Below are 22,830 nucleotides of genomic sequence, written 5' to 3' on the forward strand. Positions count from 1 at the left end.
AAGATGGAATATCTGGCTGGGCCTGGTGGCACTTGTCATTAAAGATCAGCCTGGTCTCTGTAGTAAGTTCTAGGAAAGCCAGGATTACGTGAAGAGGCCTTGGCTGGTGGTGGGGTCAGCATCATAGTTCTCTTAGCAAATGGGCAGCTTTTTTGTTTTGTGTTTTAAATGATGATGCCTGTTGTTAACACAGAGCTACCTGTGTGGTAGGAATGGAATTACTCCCACTTTCCTGGAGGCCATTTTGCAGTATACAACAAATGTCTTTAAAATAGCACTGTTTGTATTAGTTTTCTGTTGCTGTGACCAAGGCGACTTATAAAGAAGTTTAATCAGCTTTATGGTCCCAGAGGTAGTGTTTATTATGGTGGAGTCCAGTAGGTGGCTGGGGCAGCAGCTGAACTCACATCTCCATCTCTAAGCAGGGGGCAGAGATTGCACACTGGGCACGGTCACCAGTGACATTCCTCCTCCAACAACACCTCCTAATCCATCCCAAACAGCTACCAACTGGGGACCAAGTATATGAGCCTCTGGGGGCCATCGCAGCCAAAACACCACACTTTCTTCTAGCATTGCTGGAAATTTATCTTGAAGAATTAATAACAGAAAAAGATTTATGTAGAGAGCTCTTAATTACAATGATAAATGCAGAAAGCCTGGGAACAAATGAAGTGCTTGTCTCAGTCACTTTTCTACAGCTGCAGTGAAACAGTATGACTGAGGCATTTGGTTTGCCTTAGTTTCAAAGGGCTAGAGTCCACAATGGCAGAGCAAAGTAACAGCTGAGGGTTCACATATTGATGAACAACCATGAGGCAGAGAAAGCGAGTGTACTGGGAATTGGCAGTCTTTTGGAACTCCAAAGCTTCCCCCCCAATGACACAGCTCTTCCAACAAGAGCACACTTGTTAATCCTTTCCAAGTAGTTTCACCAACTAGGGACCAAGTATTCAAATACATTAGCCTCTGGGAACCATTCTCATTCCAACCACCACTGTGCTTAAGAATCAAAATAATTATAACACGGCAACATCTGTACTTTGCAATTGCTGTCTGCTTTTACATTGCTTTTGAATATTTAGTAAGGAGAAAATGCTCATAAACAAGAAAATAGTATAAAAACATGATGCCAGATAAAATAAATTTTATATCTGTGTATAGTAGAGGGAAACCTACACCAAGATGCTCTTGGATTATGGGAATGGTTTTAAAGATTTGTTTTTATTTTTAAGTGTGTGTGTGTGTGCGCGTGCCCGAGCGCTTGAGCAAGTGCACAACTGAGGAGGGCAGAAGAGGTCATCAGAGATCCACCTGATGTAGGTATTTGGAACTGAACTCTAGTGTTCTTCAAGAGCAGCAAGTGTTCTTATCTGCTGAGCTATCTCTCTAGCCACTGTATGAATGGTTTCCAGTGAGAAAAAATAACACACAAAGGTTACCTTAGTGGAATTTCCTAGGAAGATTAATCTGTCATTCAGAAGTTTTCTTGGGAGATTTAAAGTGGGTGGGATGACTCTACTCACAATTACTTACTTGAGAATCTTGTTTTAGACTCTTAGATATAAATAATTTTGATTTCTACATCTGTTGGGTCTATTTGTGACCTTTATCTAGATGGGGATCCAGTGTTATGATCTTGGTAAGGGAAATACTTAAAATAACTTGAAATTAAGCTAGGGTATATATAGCTCCATTGGTAGAGCATGCATGAAGTCCAGAGTGTGATTCCCACTAGATATGGTTATGTGCTTGCCATGCGTATAGTCCCAGCACTCCAGGAAGTGGTGTCTGGATTATCAAAATTTAAGGTCATATATCCTGGCTACATGAAACCTTGCCTCAAAAATAATAAACTATCTTGAAATCACATGGTTGTTTTCTCTGAAACATTTTGTTAGGAAAATGTCCAGGCACACAGGGAAAGTTGACGTAGTTTTATAGCAAGTACCTAGAAGACTTCGCATACTGTTATCATCTCCCATCACTTGCCTTTCTCCTTATTTCTCCATATAATTATTATATCACCGTCGATCAGTCTTACTCTTTAAAACAAATGTATTTCTAAGGAAGTTGCTGATATCAGTACCAGAAAGTTAGAGTGATGGGAGTTTTAGCCTTTAAAAAGGATTCTTTTATAACTGAAACTTATCTAAACAGAAACAGGAGGATTATGAGTTCTAGGTTAGGCGGTGTTACATGGTCAGTGTTCCTGGAATTGGAACACAAAGACAGTGAAATCTTAGGTTGGTATCACACAAACGAGCTATATAGGTAAGACAGAAATAGAGAGGTATCCATTTTCTTCATTGACCATCTTCCTCTTAGATAACGGTGTGTTAGGTACACTTTAAAATCAGCACACTGATCCATCTCTTTCATTGACCATCTTCAATGGTGTTTAAGGGTGTGTTAGGTACACTTTAAAATCAGCACACTGATCCACCTCGTTCATTCCATTCCCACTTTGAGGAATATGGATCCAGAGGTGTCAAATGACCTTCCTAAGGTTGCAGAGGAAGTCTGTGGATGAACTAAGAATCAAACCTAGGTCTCCTGATTTTCACTGTGAGGACTAATCAAGATTTTCTCCCCCCTGCCCTTCAGTTTTAGAACCATAGGTTTTTAGCATCTCAATTAACCTTGAAGTTTTTGGGTTTTTTTTTTTTTTTTTTTATCACAGCACTGGTCTTGTTTAATTATGTCCTGGTGAACTGTTCTCTGTTCTTTGTGTCAGTATGTGCTTATTTGGAGACTACATCCTTACATGAACAAGAATAGCGCTGTGATGTTGGAATGGATTTTTGATGTGTGATAAAATGCCTTATCCTGAGAAGATAATTTGGATGATGTGGTTAATCATAGTATGACTCATTGTTTTAATAAACTAATTTTAAACAATTTGCAAATGTTACAGCATGGTTAAATGTGCGTAAATAACAGACTTCATTTGCTGCTTTTAATTCTTATAATTTTTAAATTATTTTGAATAATGGTCAGACTTTTAAAAACCCACAGTTAATTATTTATAATTACAGCATTAGGTTTTGCAAAAAAAAAAAAAAAATTGGTGGCCTGGGAATGCAATTAAAAACGTGAGTGTTATAATTGTACCTATAGTTGTTAGTTCTGATTATGTAGACTATAACAATTAGATAGTATTACCAGTTACCAGAAGTGTTTTCTTTCCCTGACTTTGTACAAATTCAGTGAAGAGGAGGAGGAACTGGCACAGGCATGACTACACAGAGGTGGATGATGGCTCCAAACCTGTGCAAGCTGGAACCAGGGCCTTCATCAAAGCACTGCGTTCTCGAGTCTTCCCAAGGTAGGGGAACTTATTCTGGCTCAAACAGTGTTTAACACATTGGCTCATAAAGTGGAATTATCTAAAGGGGTCTTTAAAATTTAGGTGGTACCCTGCCATTGTTGTCAACTGGCTTTTCACTTTTTTTCTGTAAAGGAAGTAGATTACAAGTCACAGGAGTAATTAGGCTTAGTTTCAGGGAACTAATGATATCTATATCTATACCTATATGCAAATTGGGTCGCCATGTAAAAATATTCATCCCCAGAATTTGAAATACACTAATTTGAAGCAGTTCTCATTTCTGAGTCCTTCTGATAATGCGGCCACTGTTTTTCTTCTTTCTTTTCACCTTTCCCTGATTTGCACCTTCATTTTTCCCAAATAACCATATCAGCTGTCTGTGCGCTGGGTCCACCAGAGGCATGCGCAGGGCTGTTGCTTAGTCTCTGATGGCATCAGGTCTGAGCGTCTTGATTCTGAACAATAATGAAGTGTATTTGAGTTGTCTAGGCTAAGAGAGAGTCAGAAGCAGTGTAAAGCATTAATCATGCTAATTCACATCATTTCCTACTCACTGCCTGGCATCTATTTAAAGAGAAAATGCTTAATTGGCTTTATACAGATCATATCTCAGTTTGTTAAAGAGGGGAGCACAGTTTAATTTTAAATCATAGTATCAAGTTCAGCCTATTACCCAATTTCTTTCAGATCTTGAAATGAAAACCCTGAGATTTTTCCTTCTGTCTTTAAGATTTCTCTGCTCTGTTCTCTACCTTTTAGTCCTAAAACTGAAACTCAATGAAAAACCATCCACATCTGCCTCCCTCAGGTTGGCTGAGAAATAGAAAATATATGAAATAGTGTTTGCACTTGAGTTTTGTTGAATTAAGAGTCTTGTTCTCAAGCTGTCAGTTACCAGTGCCCAAGTTGTAGGAAGAAGTTTGCTTGTTTTCCTTTTTACTGGTCAGTGCTTGATTTATTTGGGCCCAGCCCTAGACTTTTACTCTAGGCCTACTTACAGGTCTCAGAGGTGTTTTATGTTCTTCCAAAATCATCTATGCAAATTAGTGTCCGTGGGTATACATTTTTTTTTTCAGGGAAAGGAGATATGGCTTTCACTTATTTCAGAGATTTTCGACCATTAAATCATTAATAATTCATACACTTTTCTGCCAATGTAAACACAGAAGAGAATATGTTACAGCTGATCACAAACATCCATACTGTTATTGCTGTTAACTAAAGGGCTACTTTTGATTAACTCCATAAGCTTTTGGTTATTTCAACCATAGTAAAATAATAAGCATTGAATTAAACATAGTTGATGTAATGTACATAAAATAAATTGAATGGTTTTTCACAATCCCCTTTTTAAGGCTTAATGTCTTTTGAGCTTTTCTTTCTACATCAGAACGTGTGTGTGTGTGTGTGTGTGTGTGTGTGTGTGTGTGTGTGTGTGTGTGTGTGTGATTCTTTAAAGATGTGATTGTGTTAGGAATGCTATTATATACAGTTTGCCCTTATGATCTTTATCATAGGTACCTTTTCATATGAATGCATAATTTGCCTCACTCCATAACTGTTGTACTGAATCCAGTATTTTACATTCCCATATGATCTATTTTATTAATTAAATATGAATTTTACTTTGCAGGAAAGTTTTAAAGAGGAGAATTAGGTTGAGAACTGCTGATGTAAATACTTCCACGTTCTTTCTCCATGTTAACTCATTACCACGGGACTTGTATAAACGGTTTATCAATAAAAATGACAATTATGTTTTTCTTAGTGCCGATGAAATTGTTGTTAAGATGCATGGCAGTCAGCTGACACAAAGATACCTGGAGAAACATGGATTTGATGTTCCTATTATGGTCCCTAAATTAGATGACCTTGGACTCAGGCTCCCTTCACCTGCCTTTTCAGTGATGGATGTGGAACGTTATGTAGGTACGAAATTGGTTCCTTTAAGTACTTGAAAAAATTTGGTAAAATTATAAATAATAGTGTCTTCACAGAATTGACATGGAATGTAAAATATCATCTGGATGCTTCATAAGGGTCAGGAAAAGTGAAATCTAGTAGTGCTTTTGTTGACTGCAACTCCACAGACCGACAATGGTCAGAAAAGAATGAAACATTTTCTTTATTCTTACTTATCAGCCTACCCTATTAAATTTGGTATTTGTGTAGGGAAAGTCTTTACCAAAGGGCAGCCATAGATTCCAAGAAGATGAGGAACTGTAGGTTCTAGCACTGCAGAATGACAGGAGCAATTCTGAGCCTAGTCTTCTGGATCCTGTTTCTTGACCACCTGTCTTTTAGAGGAAGGCCTGTAAAAAGAGAAGATTCAGTTCAAACATGTCTTTATGTTAGTGACTTGGTCAATATTGCCATTTAAGGATACCTTGACTGACTTATGATTTTGAGACCCAAGAAAGTAAGAATTAAGGCAAAAATTACCAATTGTCAGATTTTTGATATTTTCATTCCTTTCATTTATTCTCATTATAAAGTTTACAGATAAATCTGGTAATATGTATATGCCATTTGGTAGTGTTATTTGAGAATCAGAACCCAAATCTACCTTGTCTCAAAATTATGTGTCCACTACTATACATTAGTTCCTTGGCATGTCATACTGAACTTGTCCCTTTATTCATTTTCATTGATAATTGTTTCATTTAGAAAAATTGAGTTAAGGCTGGAGAGATGGCTCAGAGGTTAAGAGCACTGGTTGCTCTTCCAGAGGTCCCTGAGTTCAATTCCCAGCAACCACATGGTGGCTCACAACCATCCGTTATGAGATCTGGTGCCCTCTTCTGGTGTGCAGATATACATGGAAGCAGAATGTTGTATGCATAATAAATAAATAAACTCTTAAAAAAAAAGAATGCATTAAAAAAAAGAAAAATTGAGTTAAATGCTGTGACTTAAACATTCATCTAAATTTAAATACATGATAAACTAGGGAATAAGGTTTAGATTTAACTTAAACCTAATTGCCTTTAAAGTAAATGGTTAGTGTAACTTAATTATAGGAAAAGTCGTTCAGGTGCTAGAGAAATAGATAGCTCAGGGGTTAAGAGTGCTAGTTTTTCTTGTAGAGGTCGTGAGTTCAATGCCCAGCATCCACATGGTGACTCACAGCCATCTGTAAAGAGATCTGGTGCCCTCTTCTGGAGTACAAGCATACATGAGGCAGAACACTGTAAATAAGTAAATAAATCTTTAAAAAAAGTTGTTCAGTCTGCTTTATTCACTAACTTTTAGTACTGCAAAGCTCTTCGGTTATAATAACAGTAGTAGAACTATTATGTTTTATATGAAGATAAATCTAAGCCAGGGGCTGGAGAGGTGGCTCAGAGGTTAAGAGCACTGACTGCTCTTCCAGAGGACCTGAGTTCAATTCCCAACAACTACATGGTGGCTCACAACCATCTATAATGAGATATGGTGCACTCATAATAAATAAATCTTAAAAAAAAAGAAATCTAAGGCATTATTATTAGCCTATATGACCTTACATTGACTTAAGAGTGGAGCACTTACATTTTCTATTTCAGTTTGGTTAACTATTGCCATATTTTGAATCCCAACTTATTCTGTAATCCTTTGTAAAGGGTTTTGCTTCCTAGGGTGGTGCTGAAGAGGTCTGCAAGCATCACCTAGTGGTTTTATAGGGAAAACTGTAAGGTAATCACAACTCAGAATGTGAGCATCCAGACAGCACTAGACTAATGTGAATTGGCTTTTGCTTGATGATTCTCTTCAAGGAGAATATTAGAAGACATTACTAGTGAAACAAAAATTATTTGTCCTGATGACATGTTTAATAATCTCCCAGTGCTCTCCTTTGTAAAGAAACCGATTTAGACTCTTTTTTAAAAATTTATTTATTTTTACTTTATATACATGGTGTTTTGTCGTGGGTGTTGGGTCCCCTGGAGCTGGAGTTACAGACAGTTGTGAGCTGCCGTGTGGGTACTGGGAATTGAACCCGGTACTCTGGAAGATCAGTCAGTGCTTTTAACCACTGAGTCATCTTTCGAGTCCTCAGATTTAGACTCTTAAGGATTACAGAAATTAAAGGGAAAGCCAATCTCCTCTTTTATAAATGAGGAAATTGAAACCCAGCAAACAGTGGACAATTTTCATATCCCAATTTAATGTATTTTTTTGTCATTATGAGCTACCCATAAGAAATCATTGACATGCCAGGTATTGGTGGTGCACGCCAGCACTCGGGAGGCAGAGGCAGGTGGATCTCTGTGAGTTGGAGGCCAGCCTGGTCTCCAGAGAGAGTGTCAGGATAGACTCCAAAGGTACACAGAGAAACCCTGTCCTGGAAAACCAAAAAAAAAAAAAAAAAAAAAAAATCATTGACACATAGAAGGCTCAGTAAATTATATGTTTTTATATTGATGTTAATTCTATGCAGTTTTATAATTGGCTTAGTTGTCAAAATAAGCAGATACGGATTTTAGATATTTTGTGTAGAGTATCTGTTAATGCAACTTTTAAGTTCAGTAATATACTCGGGAGGCAGAGGCAGGCAGATCTCTTGAGTTTTAGGCTAGCCTGGTCTCCAGAGTGAGTTCTAGGACAGCCAGAGCTACAAAGAGAAACAAAACAAAAAAAGGATAATAATAAGACTTAATTTTTTTTTTCTCTACAGGTGGTGACAAAGTGATAGATGTCATTGATGTGGCAAGGCAGGCAGACAGTAAGATGACACTTCACAATTACGTTACATACTTCATGAATCCTAGCAGACCAAAAGTGTTAAATGTGATCAGCCTCGAATTTTCAGATACAAAGTGAGTATCTCTAGATAGTTGGCCTTAGCATTCTCAATTTTAGCTAAATGTAGTTTAATGCTGTTTATTTATTTTAATAAGCATAACTGTGACTTTTATAGCTATCCATTGGAAGCAGTGTTGTAGATTTTGCTTTGCCAGGCTCATAGAATATTTAGAAACAAGGATGTAGTTGGCATAGTGGTACACAACTTTAATCTCAGCACTCAGGATGCAGAGATAGGAGAATCCCTGTGAGTTCAAGGCCAACCTGATTCCAGGACAGCTAGGGCTACACAGTGAGTAGTAGTAGTAGTGATAACAATAATAATGACATAAAATATATTTTAATTTAGTTTAAGTATTGTTAATCTTGAGTTCCATCCAATTGCTTTTTTGGGTTGACATGGGAGGAATAGTTTTTTGGTTTGTTTTTTGTTTTTGTTTTTCTTTTTGTTTTGTATTTTCGAGACAGGGTTTCTCTGTATTGCTTTGGAGCCTGTCCTGGAACTCGCTCTTTTGAGCAGCTGGCCTTGAACTCACATAGATCCGCCTGCCCCTGCCTCCCGAGTGCTGGGATTAAAGGCATGAGCAACCAACGCCTGGCTGGGAAGAATAGTTTTGAGACATCTTTAATTTGTATTATGTTGGTATGTATACATATATTTTTTTCTTTTCTTTTTTAAGGATGTCAGAATTGGTGGAGGTCCCTGATATAGCCAGAAAACTTTCGTGGGTGGAAAATTACTGGCCAGATGACTCAGTCTTCCCTAAGCCCTTTGTCCAGAAGTACTGCTTAATGGGAGTTCAAGACAGCTACACAGATTTCCACATCGACTTTGGTGGGACTTCTGTCTGGTACCATGTCCTTTGGGTAAGAATAGGCTATTTCTTATATTCTTATTAATAAACACTTGCCTTATTTTTCTGGTAGGACATTCACTTGCTTTGTGTAACATTTGTAAACACTTAAATATTTTTCTGCTCCTTAAGCATTCTCTGCCTCAGTGCATTGTTTTTTCCTTTCTTTTTTTAAAAGTTTCAGGAAGTAGAAAAGGCATGAGTTACTGAGATCCTTTTTAACTCCTGTATTTTAAGTTGATTTCTGTTAGCCTTTTGTCTCCTTTTTTCTCTTTTCCTTAGTCAATTCACATTAATCTCTGAGCCAAATGACTAAGAAGGAGCAGCATTGTGGTGATGATTGCTTCTGGCCTTAAGATGAGAAAGAGAAAACAAGTTGTAACAACCACAAATGTCCATAAGATCACTAACTTTTCTAGTGTTTATTTCCTCTGCTTTATCCAGAACTGCACTGCCTAATAAACATTAGCCTTATGGGGCTAGATTGAAATAATTAAAATTTAGTGTAATTTAAAATTGAGTTGTTCATTCACAGGAGTTATAGTACACCTAACCAATGACTTCTGTACTGGAGAGAGAGCACGATTAAACAATATAAAGAAATTTCCTTCACATTACATGGTGCCTGGCCCAGGACCAGATCTGACTCAGATTCCTGTACCTATGCAGTACTCTGGACTAGAGTTGATGCTGTGTTCTTGAGGTCTGGTCTTTCTTTGAGAGTGCCAAGAGTTCACTAAAGGAAGTTTATTCACAGATTTTTAAATCTATAAATATCTATCTCTAAGATCTTTATGGTTCTGAAGATGAAGCGTGAGAGATGATTATGCTGTGACATAATTTACTAATTTACTTCTGTTTGTGGTTTTTTATCTTCCTCTCTTGCAGTGCTTTCTTTGATAGGATTGATGACTTTGTCAGTTGGAGGTGGGAGGAGTTTTAGTTCCTGTGAACTTGCTGACTAGGGAGTTAACTGCTGTTCAAATATGTGACTTTTGAACCTACACAAAATCTCATTAAGTTTAATTTAGATCCTTTTATTGGGAAATTGTACCAATGTAGGCCATCCTGAGAATGGCTTTTCTTTTTCAAAGTAGTATGATTACTTCCTTCTAGGGTGAGAAGATTTTTTATTTGATAAAGCCAACAAATGAAAATTTGGCACTCTATGAATCTTGGAGTTCATCTGTGACCCAGAGTGAGGTGTTCTTTGGAGATAAAGTAGATAAATGCTACAAATGTGTGGTAAAGCAGGGACATACCTTATTTGTTCCTACAGGTAAGGTTTTAATCTCATCCCCTACTTCATGGTTGATTGTTCAGGGCTGGGCTGATCCAAGTCTTTTGCTGAGGCCTTGATGCGTGGAAAATAAACATGGTTCCTTGTCTAAAACTAGGAACATGCTTGGCAGAGCCAGTAATAGCCTGGGGTTAGGGCCTTGGGAGCTTTTTCCTGAGGCCCTGATGTATGGAGAAGAAACAAAATAGTTCCTTGTCTAAAACCAGGAACATGCTTGACAGAGCCAGTAATGGCCCAGGGCTGGGACCTTGGGAGAGCTGCTTCAGGTCCTGAGAACCCAGCTCTTGCTACTGTACCAGGCTATGGTTATCAGTCCCAAGGCTGCTGTGTACTCTGCCTATACAGCTCTTGAGATACCCTGTGCTTTTCTTATGCAACATTGTTTGGTTACCTTTGCTTTGTCTTTGTTCTACTGTATGATGGTTTCTGCCAACTTGCTGTACATCTTAATAAGCTTGCTTGGCATAAGACGTAGTTTGTACAACATCTCCTGACCCCACCTTTTCTGTTTTCTTTACCTTCTCATCTCCTGGCCACTTCCAACTTAGGACCCTGTCACTGAAGACCCACCTGCTGGTCTAGGTTAGTTGATAGCGAGTCTTATGGAGTCAGCTTATTATTAGAACCAACTTTGGCTTTAACATATTTGTTAAATAAAACTTAGCTTTTATGGACTTACCTAAGAAGGACTAAGGACTTTTGACTTGATTATTCCTTAGAGGACTTGATCACCATCCAATTAAATGCTACAATGATTTTTAATAGATCAGTATGATCACATAACCATCACTGCTGTCTGAGTGGAGAGTTGTCCCTTATGGCCAAAAGGAACCCCATACCTTTTAGCAGACACTGCCATCCCCTACTTCCTTGACCCTCTGGCCACTGCTAATACACATTTGCCTGTTTTGATGCTTAATAGATTTCATTCTGTGTTTGGCTTCTTCCCTCTGCCTATTCTTCTATCTCTTCCCTCCTGGTTTTTGTTTGGTGTTTGGTTTTTTATTTGTTTGGGTTTTGGACACAGAGTTTCATAGTTCATGCTGGCCTGTAGCTCACTGTGTAGCTGAAAATGACCTTGAACTTGTGATTCTCTTGCCTCTCCCGAGTGATGAGATTGTAGGTATGTGCAGTCCTCCCCGGCTGTGAGTAACTCCTTTACTTACCCTAGTATTTCCTTGGCTCGTCTATGCCATGACATACACAAATGCTTAATCTTTCTGGCATAGAGTATTCCTTTGCAGGATATACCATAGTGTGCTTACCCATTCATTAGTTGATAGACATTTGGGTTGTTTTCCGCTTTGTGATTTTTATGAATAGTGCTGTTTTGAACAATTGCACAAACTTTTATGTAGAGGCATGCTTTTGTTTAATTTCTTTTGAGTATGTACTAAATAAAATTGTATTAACAAGGTGCAATTCATTGAGGACTATCAAACTTCTCTGTACTGTATTTCTCAAGTATAAGTATTGATATGACAGTGTGAATATACTCTCTGGGCCCATGATGTTGAGAACTGTGTTCTTCTGGCTTGGGTGACATAATGGTCATAGAGTTTATGGGGCTGTTACTACATGTTCTGCTTTTCTACCTTGCTTCTGGTGTAGAGTAATGAGTAAATTAATGGATCAGTATCTTAGAAGTATTAGGAATTATGTCAAGATTTTGAAAGGCTACCTTTAAATATTCTCCTAGTGGTATTTATTGTAATTTTTCCATTGTATCCTTTTAAAAATAAAATTGAAGTTCATAGATTCTTGAACATCCTACATAAATAACTTTTTATAAGTCAATTTAGTGGTCTGCTGGAATGTGTAAGGAAGAAGTTAAAAGATATTTATGAAGGAATGCTGTTTTTCTATATGCCTGTACTCACAGCAACATTAGAGTCACGGGTCTGCAAACCAGTACATGTGCTAAGATTCATCAGCATTGGGGTAGCTTGGGGTCTTTCCAGCTTCATGGAGCATAAAGCTCACCAGGAGGGCTTGTTAAACCACAGACTTCTGGGCCTCTCTCTCAAGGCTCTCCTTTCATGAATGCAGGATTGGCCTGAGAGTTTGCATCTCTAACAGATTGCTGACTGATGGTGCTGGTTTCTGGACTGCATTCAGACAGGCACTGCTCTAAGAAATGGGATTTTTCCCCCCAAGATGACTGGTAACTTTCTAAACAAAACTGTACTATAGCTTTCTTTAATCTACAGAGTAGTTATATTCCTGGATATGGTGCCAAAACCATGTATAAGTACGTTTTTAAAATAATGGAAGTTTAGTTTCTAGTCCTGGTTTTTATTGAACATTCTTTGTTACCTATATGAATGTCCAGCAGAATTTATATTTTTATGTCTTTATGTTCAGTCTGCTAACATTTCTGTTAGAAATGCCTCTCATTTTGAAAATACCCTAATGGAAATAAAATATTTAATCATGAGCATTTCATTTTAAATGTTGGTGATCTGCCTTGCCTTCTGCTGGAGCAGGGTGTCACACTGTCTTTCCTGATCTTTCCCTGCTTATTCCTTTCAGGGGGCTTACTTCATGGTGACACTTGGGAAACAGATTGCTCAGCCAGTCTTATATTCATTAATGGAAAATGTTATTTCCTAATTCAAACCAGATTTGACTGGCCTCAGAATAAAATATTTCACTGTGAAGGTATTAAAAACAATTAGTGGTCACTACCCCAAACCCCCACTTTCTTCCCTCAGACTCCACACAAAGCCTAGCATATTACAGGCTTTTAATAAGTACTTAAATGAGGGCTGGAGAGATGGCTCAGAGGTTAAGAGCACTGACTGCTCTTCCAGAGGTCCCGAGTTCAATTCCCAGCATCCACATGGTGGCTCACAACCATCTGTTAGGACATCTGGTGCCTTCTTCTGGTGTGCAGATATACATTGTATACGTAATAAATAAAAATCTTTAAAAAAATAAGTACTTAAATGTATGAGTCGATGTGTTGTCATAAGCACCAACTTGTTTAGTTCTGGGGTATGAAGTAAATTGATATTTGTATTCGCTGACTTCACAGGAAGAATCTCATCTGTTGAGTTTAGAAATGAAAACATCACTTATCTGTGTGTTTCAGGGTGGATCCATGCTGTGCTCACTTCTCAGGACTGCATGGCTTTCGGGGGAAACTTTCTGCACAACCTCAACATTGGCATGCAGCTCAGGTTTGTGTCCTCAATATTGAAAGGACCTTTTGTTCTTAATTAGAACAGTTTTGCTTGTTTCTTATTCAGAAAATGAAGTGTTTATTTTGAGATCTTGTGGAAATGGGCCTTGAGGAATGAATAGGAATGGGAACTTTTTTTCCCTCCCAGACAGGTTTCTCTGTGACAGCTGTCCTGGAACTAGTTCTCGTAGACCAGGCTGGCCATGAACGAACAGAGATGCACCTGCCTTTTCTTCCTGAGAGTGGGGATTAAAGGTGTGTGCCACCACCACCTGACTAGGAATGGGAACTTTTTAACAAAAAGTATGCTTTTCTTAGTCTATAAACTAGTGTTATGAAAATAAATTAATCAGATTCTGATACCACCTGTAGAGCTAGAACAGTCTTTAAGTCAGGGTTGCTGTTAGAACACCTTTGGATTTTGTTGTAGGTAAAGGGTGGGCAGTTATTCTCCTTTTGATGAGATCTGGCCTGCTTGCTAACTTTGTTCTTTCATTGTACCTTGAAAGGCTTAGGGTTAGCCACATTACACATGACAAGAATGCTTCCTGATTAATACTACATGAGGACTGAGAAAAGGGGAAATACCTTTTGGGAGGCACGTTGGGATTTCCCAAAGGTGGTGACTCTTGCAACTCTGCATGCACATTGGAACCCTGGATGCTTGGTCTTTGCAGTTAGCAAAGGAGGTGGGGGCTCTTAGAGAGAGAGCACAAGGCTTTAAGGTGTGGCAGGTTGTGTGCCTACCAGGTGTAAGTTTTAATCTTTCTGACCTCAGCTATTTCTGGAAAAGAGATGGCTTCTTCTACATGTGTTGTTGTTAGGACTCTGACAGAAGGCCAATATTGTGCAAATTGTGGTCCCTGTCTTTATACCTTGACTGGTGCCAAGTACGATATTGATCTTGAATGCTTGGTAGAGCCTAAAGAAACATTGGGTGTTGCAACTTTGTCCAACACATGAAACTGATCTTTAAACCTACTATTAGCGGAATCCTCATAGAATCCCTTTTTGTTAAAATTAGGAAACAGATCCTAAGAAGTGATTTTTTACAGTACCCAGTGTAATTCTTTTGGTTTTTTTCAAGGCAGGGGTTTCTCTTTGTAGCTTTGGAGCCTGTTCTGGAACTTGCTCTGTAGATTAGACTGGTCTGGAAATCAGAGATCCCACCTGCCTCCCAAGTGTTGGGATTAAAGGCTTGCTCCACCACTTCCCTGCTCGCCCAGTGCAATCTTTAAGTAGACTAGCAAATTTATTAAGGCCCACAGTTCAGTGTTGTCAAAAGGTGTTGTTAGGGAAACGTATAGTCCTTCATGTTTATCATGGCCTGCTTGTTTTCCATTGATTACCTTCATTTAACTTGAAAGTGATAATACTAACTACTCTTCAAATTTTATTCGTTTAGGTGTTATGAGATGGAGAAAAGACTAAAAACACCAGATCTTTTCAAATTCCCTTTCTTTGAAGCCATATGCTGGTTTGTAGCGAAAAGTTTGCTGGAAACCCTGAAAGGTAATGAATGATTTGTACACTTGTGTCATAAGATATGTGATTGCAAATTCTTTCAGGGGGACCCTTTGCTAGATGTCCCCGTCACTTTTAAAATGATCTTATTTCTATTTTTAATTGTGTGTGTGTGTGTGTGTGTGTGTGTGTGTGTGTGTGTGTGTGTGTGTGTGTGTTGCATTTCTTTCCCCTTCCCCACCTAAGGATCGTTTCAGCAGTTAAAGCAGTGGCTCTCAACCTCCCTAACGCTGTGACCCTTTAATTCCTCATGCTGTGGTGACCTCAACCATAAATTATTTCATTGCTACTTCATAACTGTCATTTTGCTATTGTAATGAATCATACTATAAATATCTGATATGTGACCCCCAAAAGGGTCACAACCCACAGGTTGAGAACCACTGAGTTAGAGTATCTCATCTACAGCTATCTATCCCCTCCTTATTCTTAGAAATCAGGCATCTATATACATATTATACATATTACTGGAAAATAATGATTTCATTTAGTGGGTGAGTGGCCTGCATACATTTTAGTGTCTTGCTCTCAAAAGTGTAGCTTGTGTAAATAGACAGACTGTTACCTAACACTTGTTCTGAAATACTTGGTTTAAAAATTAGATTGGGGGATGGACATGGTGGTACATCCCTTTAACCCCAGTATGCAGGAGGCAGAGATAGGCAGATCTCTCTGAGTTGAGGTCAGTCTGGTGTACATAATGAGTCCCAGGTCAGCTGGGGTTATGTAGTGAGACTCCCATCTCAGTAGATTTAAAAAAGAAAATAGGGGAATGACTGGTGTATTTTGAATCATTGAATGTTTGTGCCATCAGTCACCATTGTAACCATTATGTTAGCTAGTTTAATTCACTTGTTAGCATACAAACCCAACTGAGGGGCTGGAGAGATGGCTCAGCAGTTAAGAGCACTGGCCTGTCTTCCAGAGGTCCTGAGTTCAATTCCCAGCAACTACATGATGGCTGACAACCATCTATACTGAGATCTGGTGTCGTCTTCTGCATGAAGGGATACATGCAGGCAGAATACTGTGTATATAATCAATAAATAAATCTTAAAAAAAAAAAAAAACAACTAAAGAAAAACATTTTTAGCTGGCCCAGTGGCACAGGCCTATGATTTCACTCAGCTATTTGAAAGGCTATGACAGGAGGATTACAAGTTCAAGACCAGCCTGGGAAACTCTGTGAGACCTTGCCTCAAGGTAAGAGGGATGGGGCTAATATAGCCCATTGAAAGCAGGCATGAGGTCCTAGGCTCAATCCCCACTGCCATGTGAAAAAAATGGTTTTAAAGAATCCATTTATATTTAGACTTGAAGATGTTTTCTTACATAGTACAATTTTATATTTTGACATTTTTTGTTTGTTTTGACTTAATGATTAAGCAAGCAGTCAAGTTGGAGACAGAATGGAGCTTCATTTTCTGCTTTCCATTCTCTGCTAGTGAGAATATAATTTGTTTTTGTAATTTTGTTTTTGTTTTGTAAGTTTGCAAATGGTGGTACTCTTTACATACATACATACATACATAATTTTATGATATTTGTATATATTTGTGCACCTGTGCACCTGGTACAAGAAGGGGCATGAGAATGCTCAAAACTGGAGTTACGTAGTTATGGGTCACTGTCTTTCTTAGGGTTTCTATTGCTGTAGAGACACCATGGCCCCGACAGCTCTTTGTTTTTAGTTCAAGTTAGGGAACAAGCTTGTTTCACATGTCAATCCCTTCTCCCTCTCCCTTCCCTCCCCCCACCCCTACCCCCTACCTCCGACCTACCCCCCTACAGTTTATTTTTAATATAGTATATACACAGAGAGAGAGAAAGAAAAGGGGGGCAGCAAGGTTGCTCAGTAGTAAGGTGTTTGCTGTCCCCTGAGTTTGAACCCTGGCACCACATAGGAGTAAAAGGAAAGTGCCAATTCTGCATTTGTCCTCTGAGCTCATACACATACAAAACGATAAAAATGATGGATGGTGAGTCCTTGCAGTACCCTGTCAGCAGAGAAGCTGTGGCAGTTTTAGGAGTGTATATATGATTGTTAGGGTTCCCCCGATGAGGACAACCATGCAGGAGCAGCCTGTGCTCTAGAAATGAGTCTGTAGTGTGAGCCCCACTAAGTGTCAGGTGTTGTTGACTATGGGGTGGCAGTGGGTTGTAGAGTTGCACCTGCTGTTGTTGCTGTTGATGGTTTTCTCCCTTGAACACCGTCTCTATCTTCAAGTCCTGAACAGCAGGAACATGTACTAGACACTTGTAAAAATAGCTACAAATGTATTTGTTTTGGAAATAAAGTCCATTTCCTGAACTCTCGAAAGGTTGTACACTTGGTTGATAGTACTTTTTCTTGTTTTTTTTTTCTCTTACTCTGACTCAGGGACATCAAGTTCATATCATCTGGTTAGCTAGATGAAGCTCTACTAATTCATATTGCCTCTGTTTCTGTCTGCCCCATCCCACGGATCTTTTCTACTCAGAAGCTCACTAACCTTTGAGAACAAAAAAGAAGTGTGTCTGAAAGATGAATCTTGTTATTCATTAAATTGTGGCACCAATTTAGTCTTAGGAATAACTAGTATTTTAATCACATCACATAAAACCTGCATTTTGCAATTACTCTATTTATGACTGTCAGCCAATTCTAACATTGCTTGAGTTTAATTAGCTACCTGTTTTTTTCAGTCTGCTCATGTATTTACTGATGTTTGCCAGAAATATCCCACTGTGATTGTGAAAAATGCTCTTTGTATTTTGTTGTTTTGTCTTGTTTTTTATATTTCAGGCTTGTTACGTTATATTTCAGGCTTGTTACGTGTTCAAATTTTAAATGTCTTTCTAGTGAATGGAATTTTTGAATGTGTTGAAATGATGCTTTATTGATGATAATATATTACTATAGCAATCTCAACTTTACTTTCAAAACTTGACATCTTTTCCCCACTGTTTTATTTTAAACTTTTCTGCATTTTTATATTCCTAATATAAGTATTTAGTATCATCACATTTAATGTATTTCTGTTTCTTTTTTGCCTTTTGAATTGATTATCTTCTGTTCTGTTTTGGGTGTTAAGTTTGATATTTGATACTTTAAGGATATTTGAGATGTATTTATTCGTTTTATGTATATGAGGGCTGTATCTTCATGTACACCATTATGCCAGAAGAGAGCTAACTTTGTTCCCTCCCGCATTCATTCCAACAGAACTGAAGGAAGATGGATTTCAGCCTCAGACTTACTTAGTACAGGGAGTGAAAGCACTGCACACCGCTTTAAAAGTGTGGATGAAAAAAGAAGTAAGTTGTTGGTTTTTTTGTTTTGTTTTGTTTTTTGTTTGTTTTGTTTTTCGAGACAGGGTTTCTCTGTGTAGCTTTGGAGCCTATCCTGGCACTCGCTCTGGAGACCAGACTGGCCTCGAACTTACAGAGATCCGCCTGCCTCTGCCTCCCGAGTGCTGGGATTAAAGGCATGTGCCACCAACGCCCGGCTTAAAAAGAAGTAAGTTGTTTTCACTGTGGGTTTTTTTGTTTTGTTTTTGTGGCAAGATCATGAAAACAGTACTTTTGTTGTATGGGCAGCATTCATGTGCCAGTTGTAAAAGGAACAGAAATTGTATTTAATATGATTTATACTCTATGAAATATTATATATAGATGTACTGATTCTAGTTGGAGAATAAAGCCCTTTGGCTTTTCTTTATTCCTGAAAAAAACAAAATGCAAGTGTGCTTAAGATACTAAGAAACAGACATGCTGACATAGAGTAGCAACAGTTATGTTGAGCTCTTAGTATGTCATGCTTGTGCTTTGTCATGTGTGATGTCATTTAGTCTTCAGAGTGGCGCTGTGGGCCTGGGTGCTGCTGGTGTCCCCATTTAAGTAACTCTCCCAAGAGAACTGGCATGGCTAGGACATAAAACTGGACTCTTAAGATTGCAAGCCCCTGCTCTTTACCACTGTGGCAGATGTACATAAAAATGAGGGAGAGGAAGGGCAAGACTGGGAATTTGTGGTTCAGTTGTTTGCAGTTATCCCAGCCTTTTCCTGAGAGTCCATCGAAGTCTGCATGTGGAGTTACTGTTTACGCTTACTTCCCTTTATCCTTCTGTAGCACATTCTTAAACACATGTATAATGTATGCACGTTTCTTTCACTAAGCTTTTGAACTCTTACGTCAAGCCCATGGAGCTTCACACTAATATTAAATAATATATTATTTATATTATGTAACAATGATTAATATATGTGCTGATGATTTCCAGGTTTCATTGATAATCCATTTAAAATAAAAATCTTGCTATTCAGGGAAACAGGGAGAGCCAGTGAGAGACACAGTGTCTATGAAACACCTGCTGTATAAGCCTGAGAACAGTTCAATCATGGGAACCAATGCAGAGGTCGAAGGAAACGCCACCAAATTGTTCTTTGACCTCTACTCACAGGCCTTGTGTGCACACACACTCATAATAATAATAATCAATGTTAAAACGGAGATAATGGGAAATAATAGGTACTAGCCTATAATCCGGATATTTTCATTCTCCATTTTACTTTAGGATCAGTGCTACAAATCCATTAGGGCAAGGTGCTATAGAAACATCCAGGAAAGTAAAAACATGTCTTCCACTGTCAGATTTTATCATGTGTATGAGGAGGAAAAGCATAAGCAAGTTAACATCTATGTAATGTGATGAAACGTAAGATGTGGAAATTGTGTGCCTTTGTCTCCTGGCAGAGGCTTTGAACAGGTGCTTCTCAAATTGTGTGTTAGTGTTGCCTTGAGAACTTCTAAAAAAAAAAAATAAAGCCTCTGCATCAGGATTATGGTTTTAATAGCCCTGGAGTAGAATTGATCCTAAAAATACTCTACATGATTTCTGTGCATAGCGAATTTTTATCACAACTATTATTAGACATTGGAAATAATGTATATTTCCAAACATTTCTATACTTTAGTAAATTTGTTCAAAGGTAGGAGACAGTTTCGTATACTAGTTAAAACTTTGGATTCTGGAGTCAGATATTTAGAATCAAATCTCATCTCTGCTGGTAGTCAGCTGTGTCATTATGGGTATATTACCCAATGTCAGTGTCCCAGTTCCCTCAGTTATCGTTTGGCAGGCATTAGCATAACCTGTAAAAGATTGAGCACCCCCAATCTGAAGTGCCCCCACTCTAAAACATGTCTAGTCACGAGAATCTCAGGTACATGATATCCAACCTGAAGTAACTATGCACCCTGATATTGAGGGCATTAAATGAGTTCATGCTTACCAAGTGTACTTAACAGTATCAAACTTTTAGCTCAAATCCCTATAAAAATCCTTATGTATTTTGAACTAATAGTTAGGCTTCATTTCTTTATTAGTAGTTGTACTTGGCATCAGAGTGGGACTTGAGGTATAGAGTTCATTATAAATAAGATCCACTATGAGACAAAGGCAGTTTAAAGTTTCAAATAAGAGGATTTTATTTGATAATGTGGATCTCCTTAGGTGATAATCCAGCAAGTATATAAATTTTGAGAAGGCTTAACATTATCTGCAATGCCCTTAAATATAGAAAACATTATAAAGTAAGCTGGGCTTTAAATATTTTATTGACTTTGGTTGTTTTCTTATCTTTATTACTCCAAACACAGCTTGTATCTGAACATGCCTTTGAAATTCCAGACAACGTTAGACCTGGACATCTTGTTAAGGAACTTTCTAAAGTAATTCGAGCAATAGAGGTAAGAATAGATGCAATAATGTTGTGTGTCTGCTTGCTGTCTGCACCATGCTGTGAATATGGAGAGCACTCACGCTTGAGAAGGAGTGGAATGAACTGATTTAGCTTGACAGATTTGAGGCTTGTAACGTCTGACAGAGAAATATAGAGTATTGTGTTGTAATAAAATAACAAAGAGGCAGTTCCAGTTACTGTAAATCCTTTAGGTTCCTCCAAAAGTTTAAGCAAAAAGCACAATAATGGTGTTCAGATCTGTTTCAATTACCTAGAGATGAATGTTTGTGAAGTAATTAGAGGAAGGGAAAAAAACAGTGAGGTGAGTGAAGCTGGGTTGGAAAGAATATTAGGGAATTCCTTGGCCAAAAATACTGGAACAACTTGAGAAGTCAGTGCCTTTGATAAAAGCCCATATATGTAAAGTGTTTTCATTTACTAAAGAGCTGGTGTTGGTATTGAGAAAAGGGGGTTTTCAGTAAAGTTGTTCTTCTGGAGTAACTTGGTTAGCGAGTAGTTTGAAATAAGAGGAAATTCACTTGGAGGAATGAAAGCCACTTGGGAAATAACACTAGGTAATTTGCATAACTCATAGTATTTTGTAGAATGGGAAGAGAAGCTGGAGACATGGTTCAGCAGTAACAAGCTAGGCTCACAATCACAATGTCAAGAATGGAAAGTAGTATACATCTAACAAATACTAATCATGTCTTTTTGTTCTTGGTGCTGAGGATGGCACCCAGGGCCTGATGCTTGTGAGGCAAGTGCTTTCTACCACTGAGCTAAATCTCCAACCCTCTAAGAAAGATTGCTATGCTAGGTTTACTATCCATGGAATAGAATATTTCATGTATTTTCAGATGTAGCAAAAATTTACTAAAGAGTGATAGTAACGTCATTTAATGAGTTTCCTATCAAAAGTCTTATGTATATAACATACTATCTGTAACATATATGTGCGTGTGTGTCTCATGCACAGTAAAACCAGAACAGAATAAACTCAGAATTTCTAGTTCAGTAAACACGAGTATCGTTTCTGAAAATGGCAACTCCAATTTTATATTACAAATTTGAGATTTAAGTTTGGTGTGCTGGTTCCATGCTTGTAATCCTTGCCCTTAGGAAGCTGAGTCCAGGGGAACCCCCCCCATCCAAAAATTCTCCCAAAATAAAACACTGAAACACATTGTTCAGGAAGTATGTGGAGGAAAGGGAATAAAGTTGAGACTTTGATTTAACTGTGTCTTAGATGATTAAATAGGATGTGTTTGTTTTTACGTATTTTTATGGTTAGTTGTTTAGTCAGGTATATGTATAGGAAGGAGCCTTGCCATAAAACATGCTCTGAATTTGCTTCTTATAGGAAGAAAATGGTAAACCAGTTAAATCTCAGGGAATTCCTACTGTGTGTCCAGTTTCACGGCCTTCAAATGAAGCATCTTCACCATATCATTCCCGGCGAAAGATGAGGAAACTTCGAGATCATCATGTCCGAACTCCTTCTAACCTAGACATCCTTGAGCTCCATACAAGGGAAGTCCTCAAAAGATTAGAGATGTGTCCATGGGAGGAGGCAAGTACATGTAGTAGTCTGGCTAGTTTCTACTCTCGATTTAGAGAGAGGCTAATTAAGATTTCTGTCTGTGGGAAACCAGGGAATCTAGTTTTTCTAGCCAACAGTGTGATTTTAAGGTACCTAGATTTCATTCATTTGTTGACATGTTTATTACTCAATAAAATAAATAAATGTTTATCGAAATATTACACATTCTTTTGGGCTCTGAAGAAGATGCCAGAGCAAGCAAATTTGAGTTCCTACCCTCATATAGATTTTATCAGAATTTAAGTTGGAAGATAGGGACATAGATTAAAATAATTTTAGAGTGTGGTGGTGGCAGCACATGCCTTTAATCCCAACACTTGGGAGGCAGGTGGGTCTCCATAAGTTTGAAGCCAGCCTGGTCTACAGAACGAGTTGCAGGACTGGCTCCATAGCTACTGAGAAAAACAAAACAAACAAACTATATATATTAATTTTAAGCTGGGCATGATGGTACATTTCTGTAATCCTAGCACTTGGGAGTCTGAGGCAAGGGGGATTACTCCAAGTTAAGGCCAGCCTGGGCTG

General features: G+C 38.2%; 1 protein-coding gene across 1 annotated transcript in view; it reads left to right on the forward strand.

Moving 5' to 3' along the window:
• Kdm7a (lysine demethylase 7A) overlaps positions 1–22,830 on the forward strand; it is a 63,110-nt gene that overhangs the window by 26,602 nt on the left and 13,678 nt on the right. Inside the window, exons 3-12 of the mRNA XM_027391512.2 lie at positions 3,211–3,328; positions 5,100–5,260; positions 7,989–8,130; positions 8,797–8,983; positions 10,087–10,249; positions 13,365–13,452; positions 14,860–14,966; positions 18,184–18,275; positions 20,620–20,709; positions 22,066–22,275. Of these exons, the coding sequence (XP_027247313.1) occupies positions 3,211–3,328; positions 5,100–5,260; positions 7,989–8,130; positions 8,797–8,983; positions 10,087–10,249; positions 13,365–13,452; positions 14,860–14,966; positions 18,184–18,275; positions 20,620–20,709; positions 22,066–22,275 (1,358 nt within the window). The remainder of the gene's footprint in view (positions 1–3,210; positions 3,329–5,099; positions 5,261–7,988; positions 8,131–8,796; positions 8,984–10,086; positions 10,250–13,364; positions 13,453–14,859; positions 14,967–18,183; positions 18,276–20,619; positions 20,710–22,065; positions 22,276–22,830) is intronic.

This window comes from Cricetulus griseus, assembly GCF_003668045.3.
Source record: "Cricetulus griseus strain 17A/GY chromosome 1 unlocalized genomic scaffold, alternate assembly CriGri-PICRH-1.0 chr1_0, whole genome shotgun sequence".
NCBI classification, from domain to species: Eukaryota; Metazoa; Chordata; class Mammalia; order Rodentia; family Cricetidae; genus Cricetulus; species Cricetulus griseus.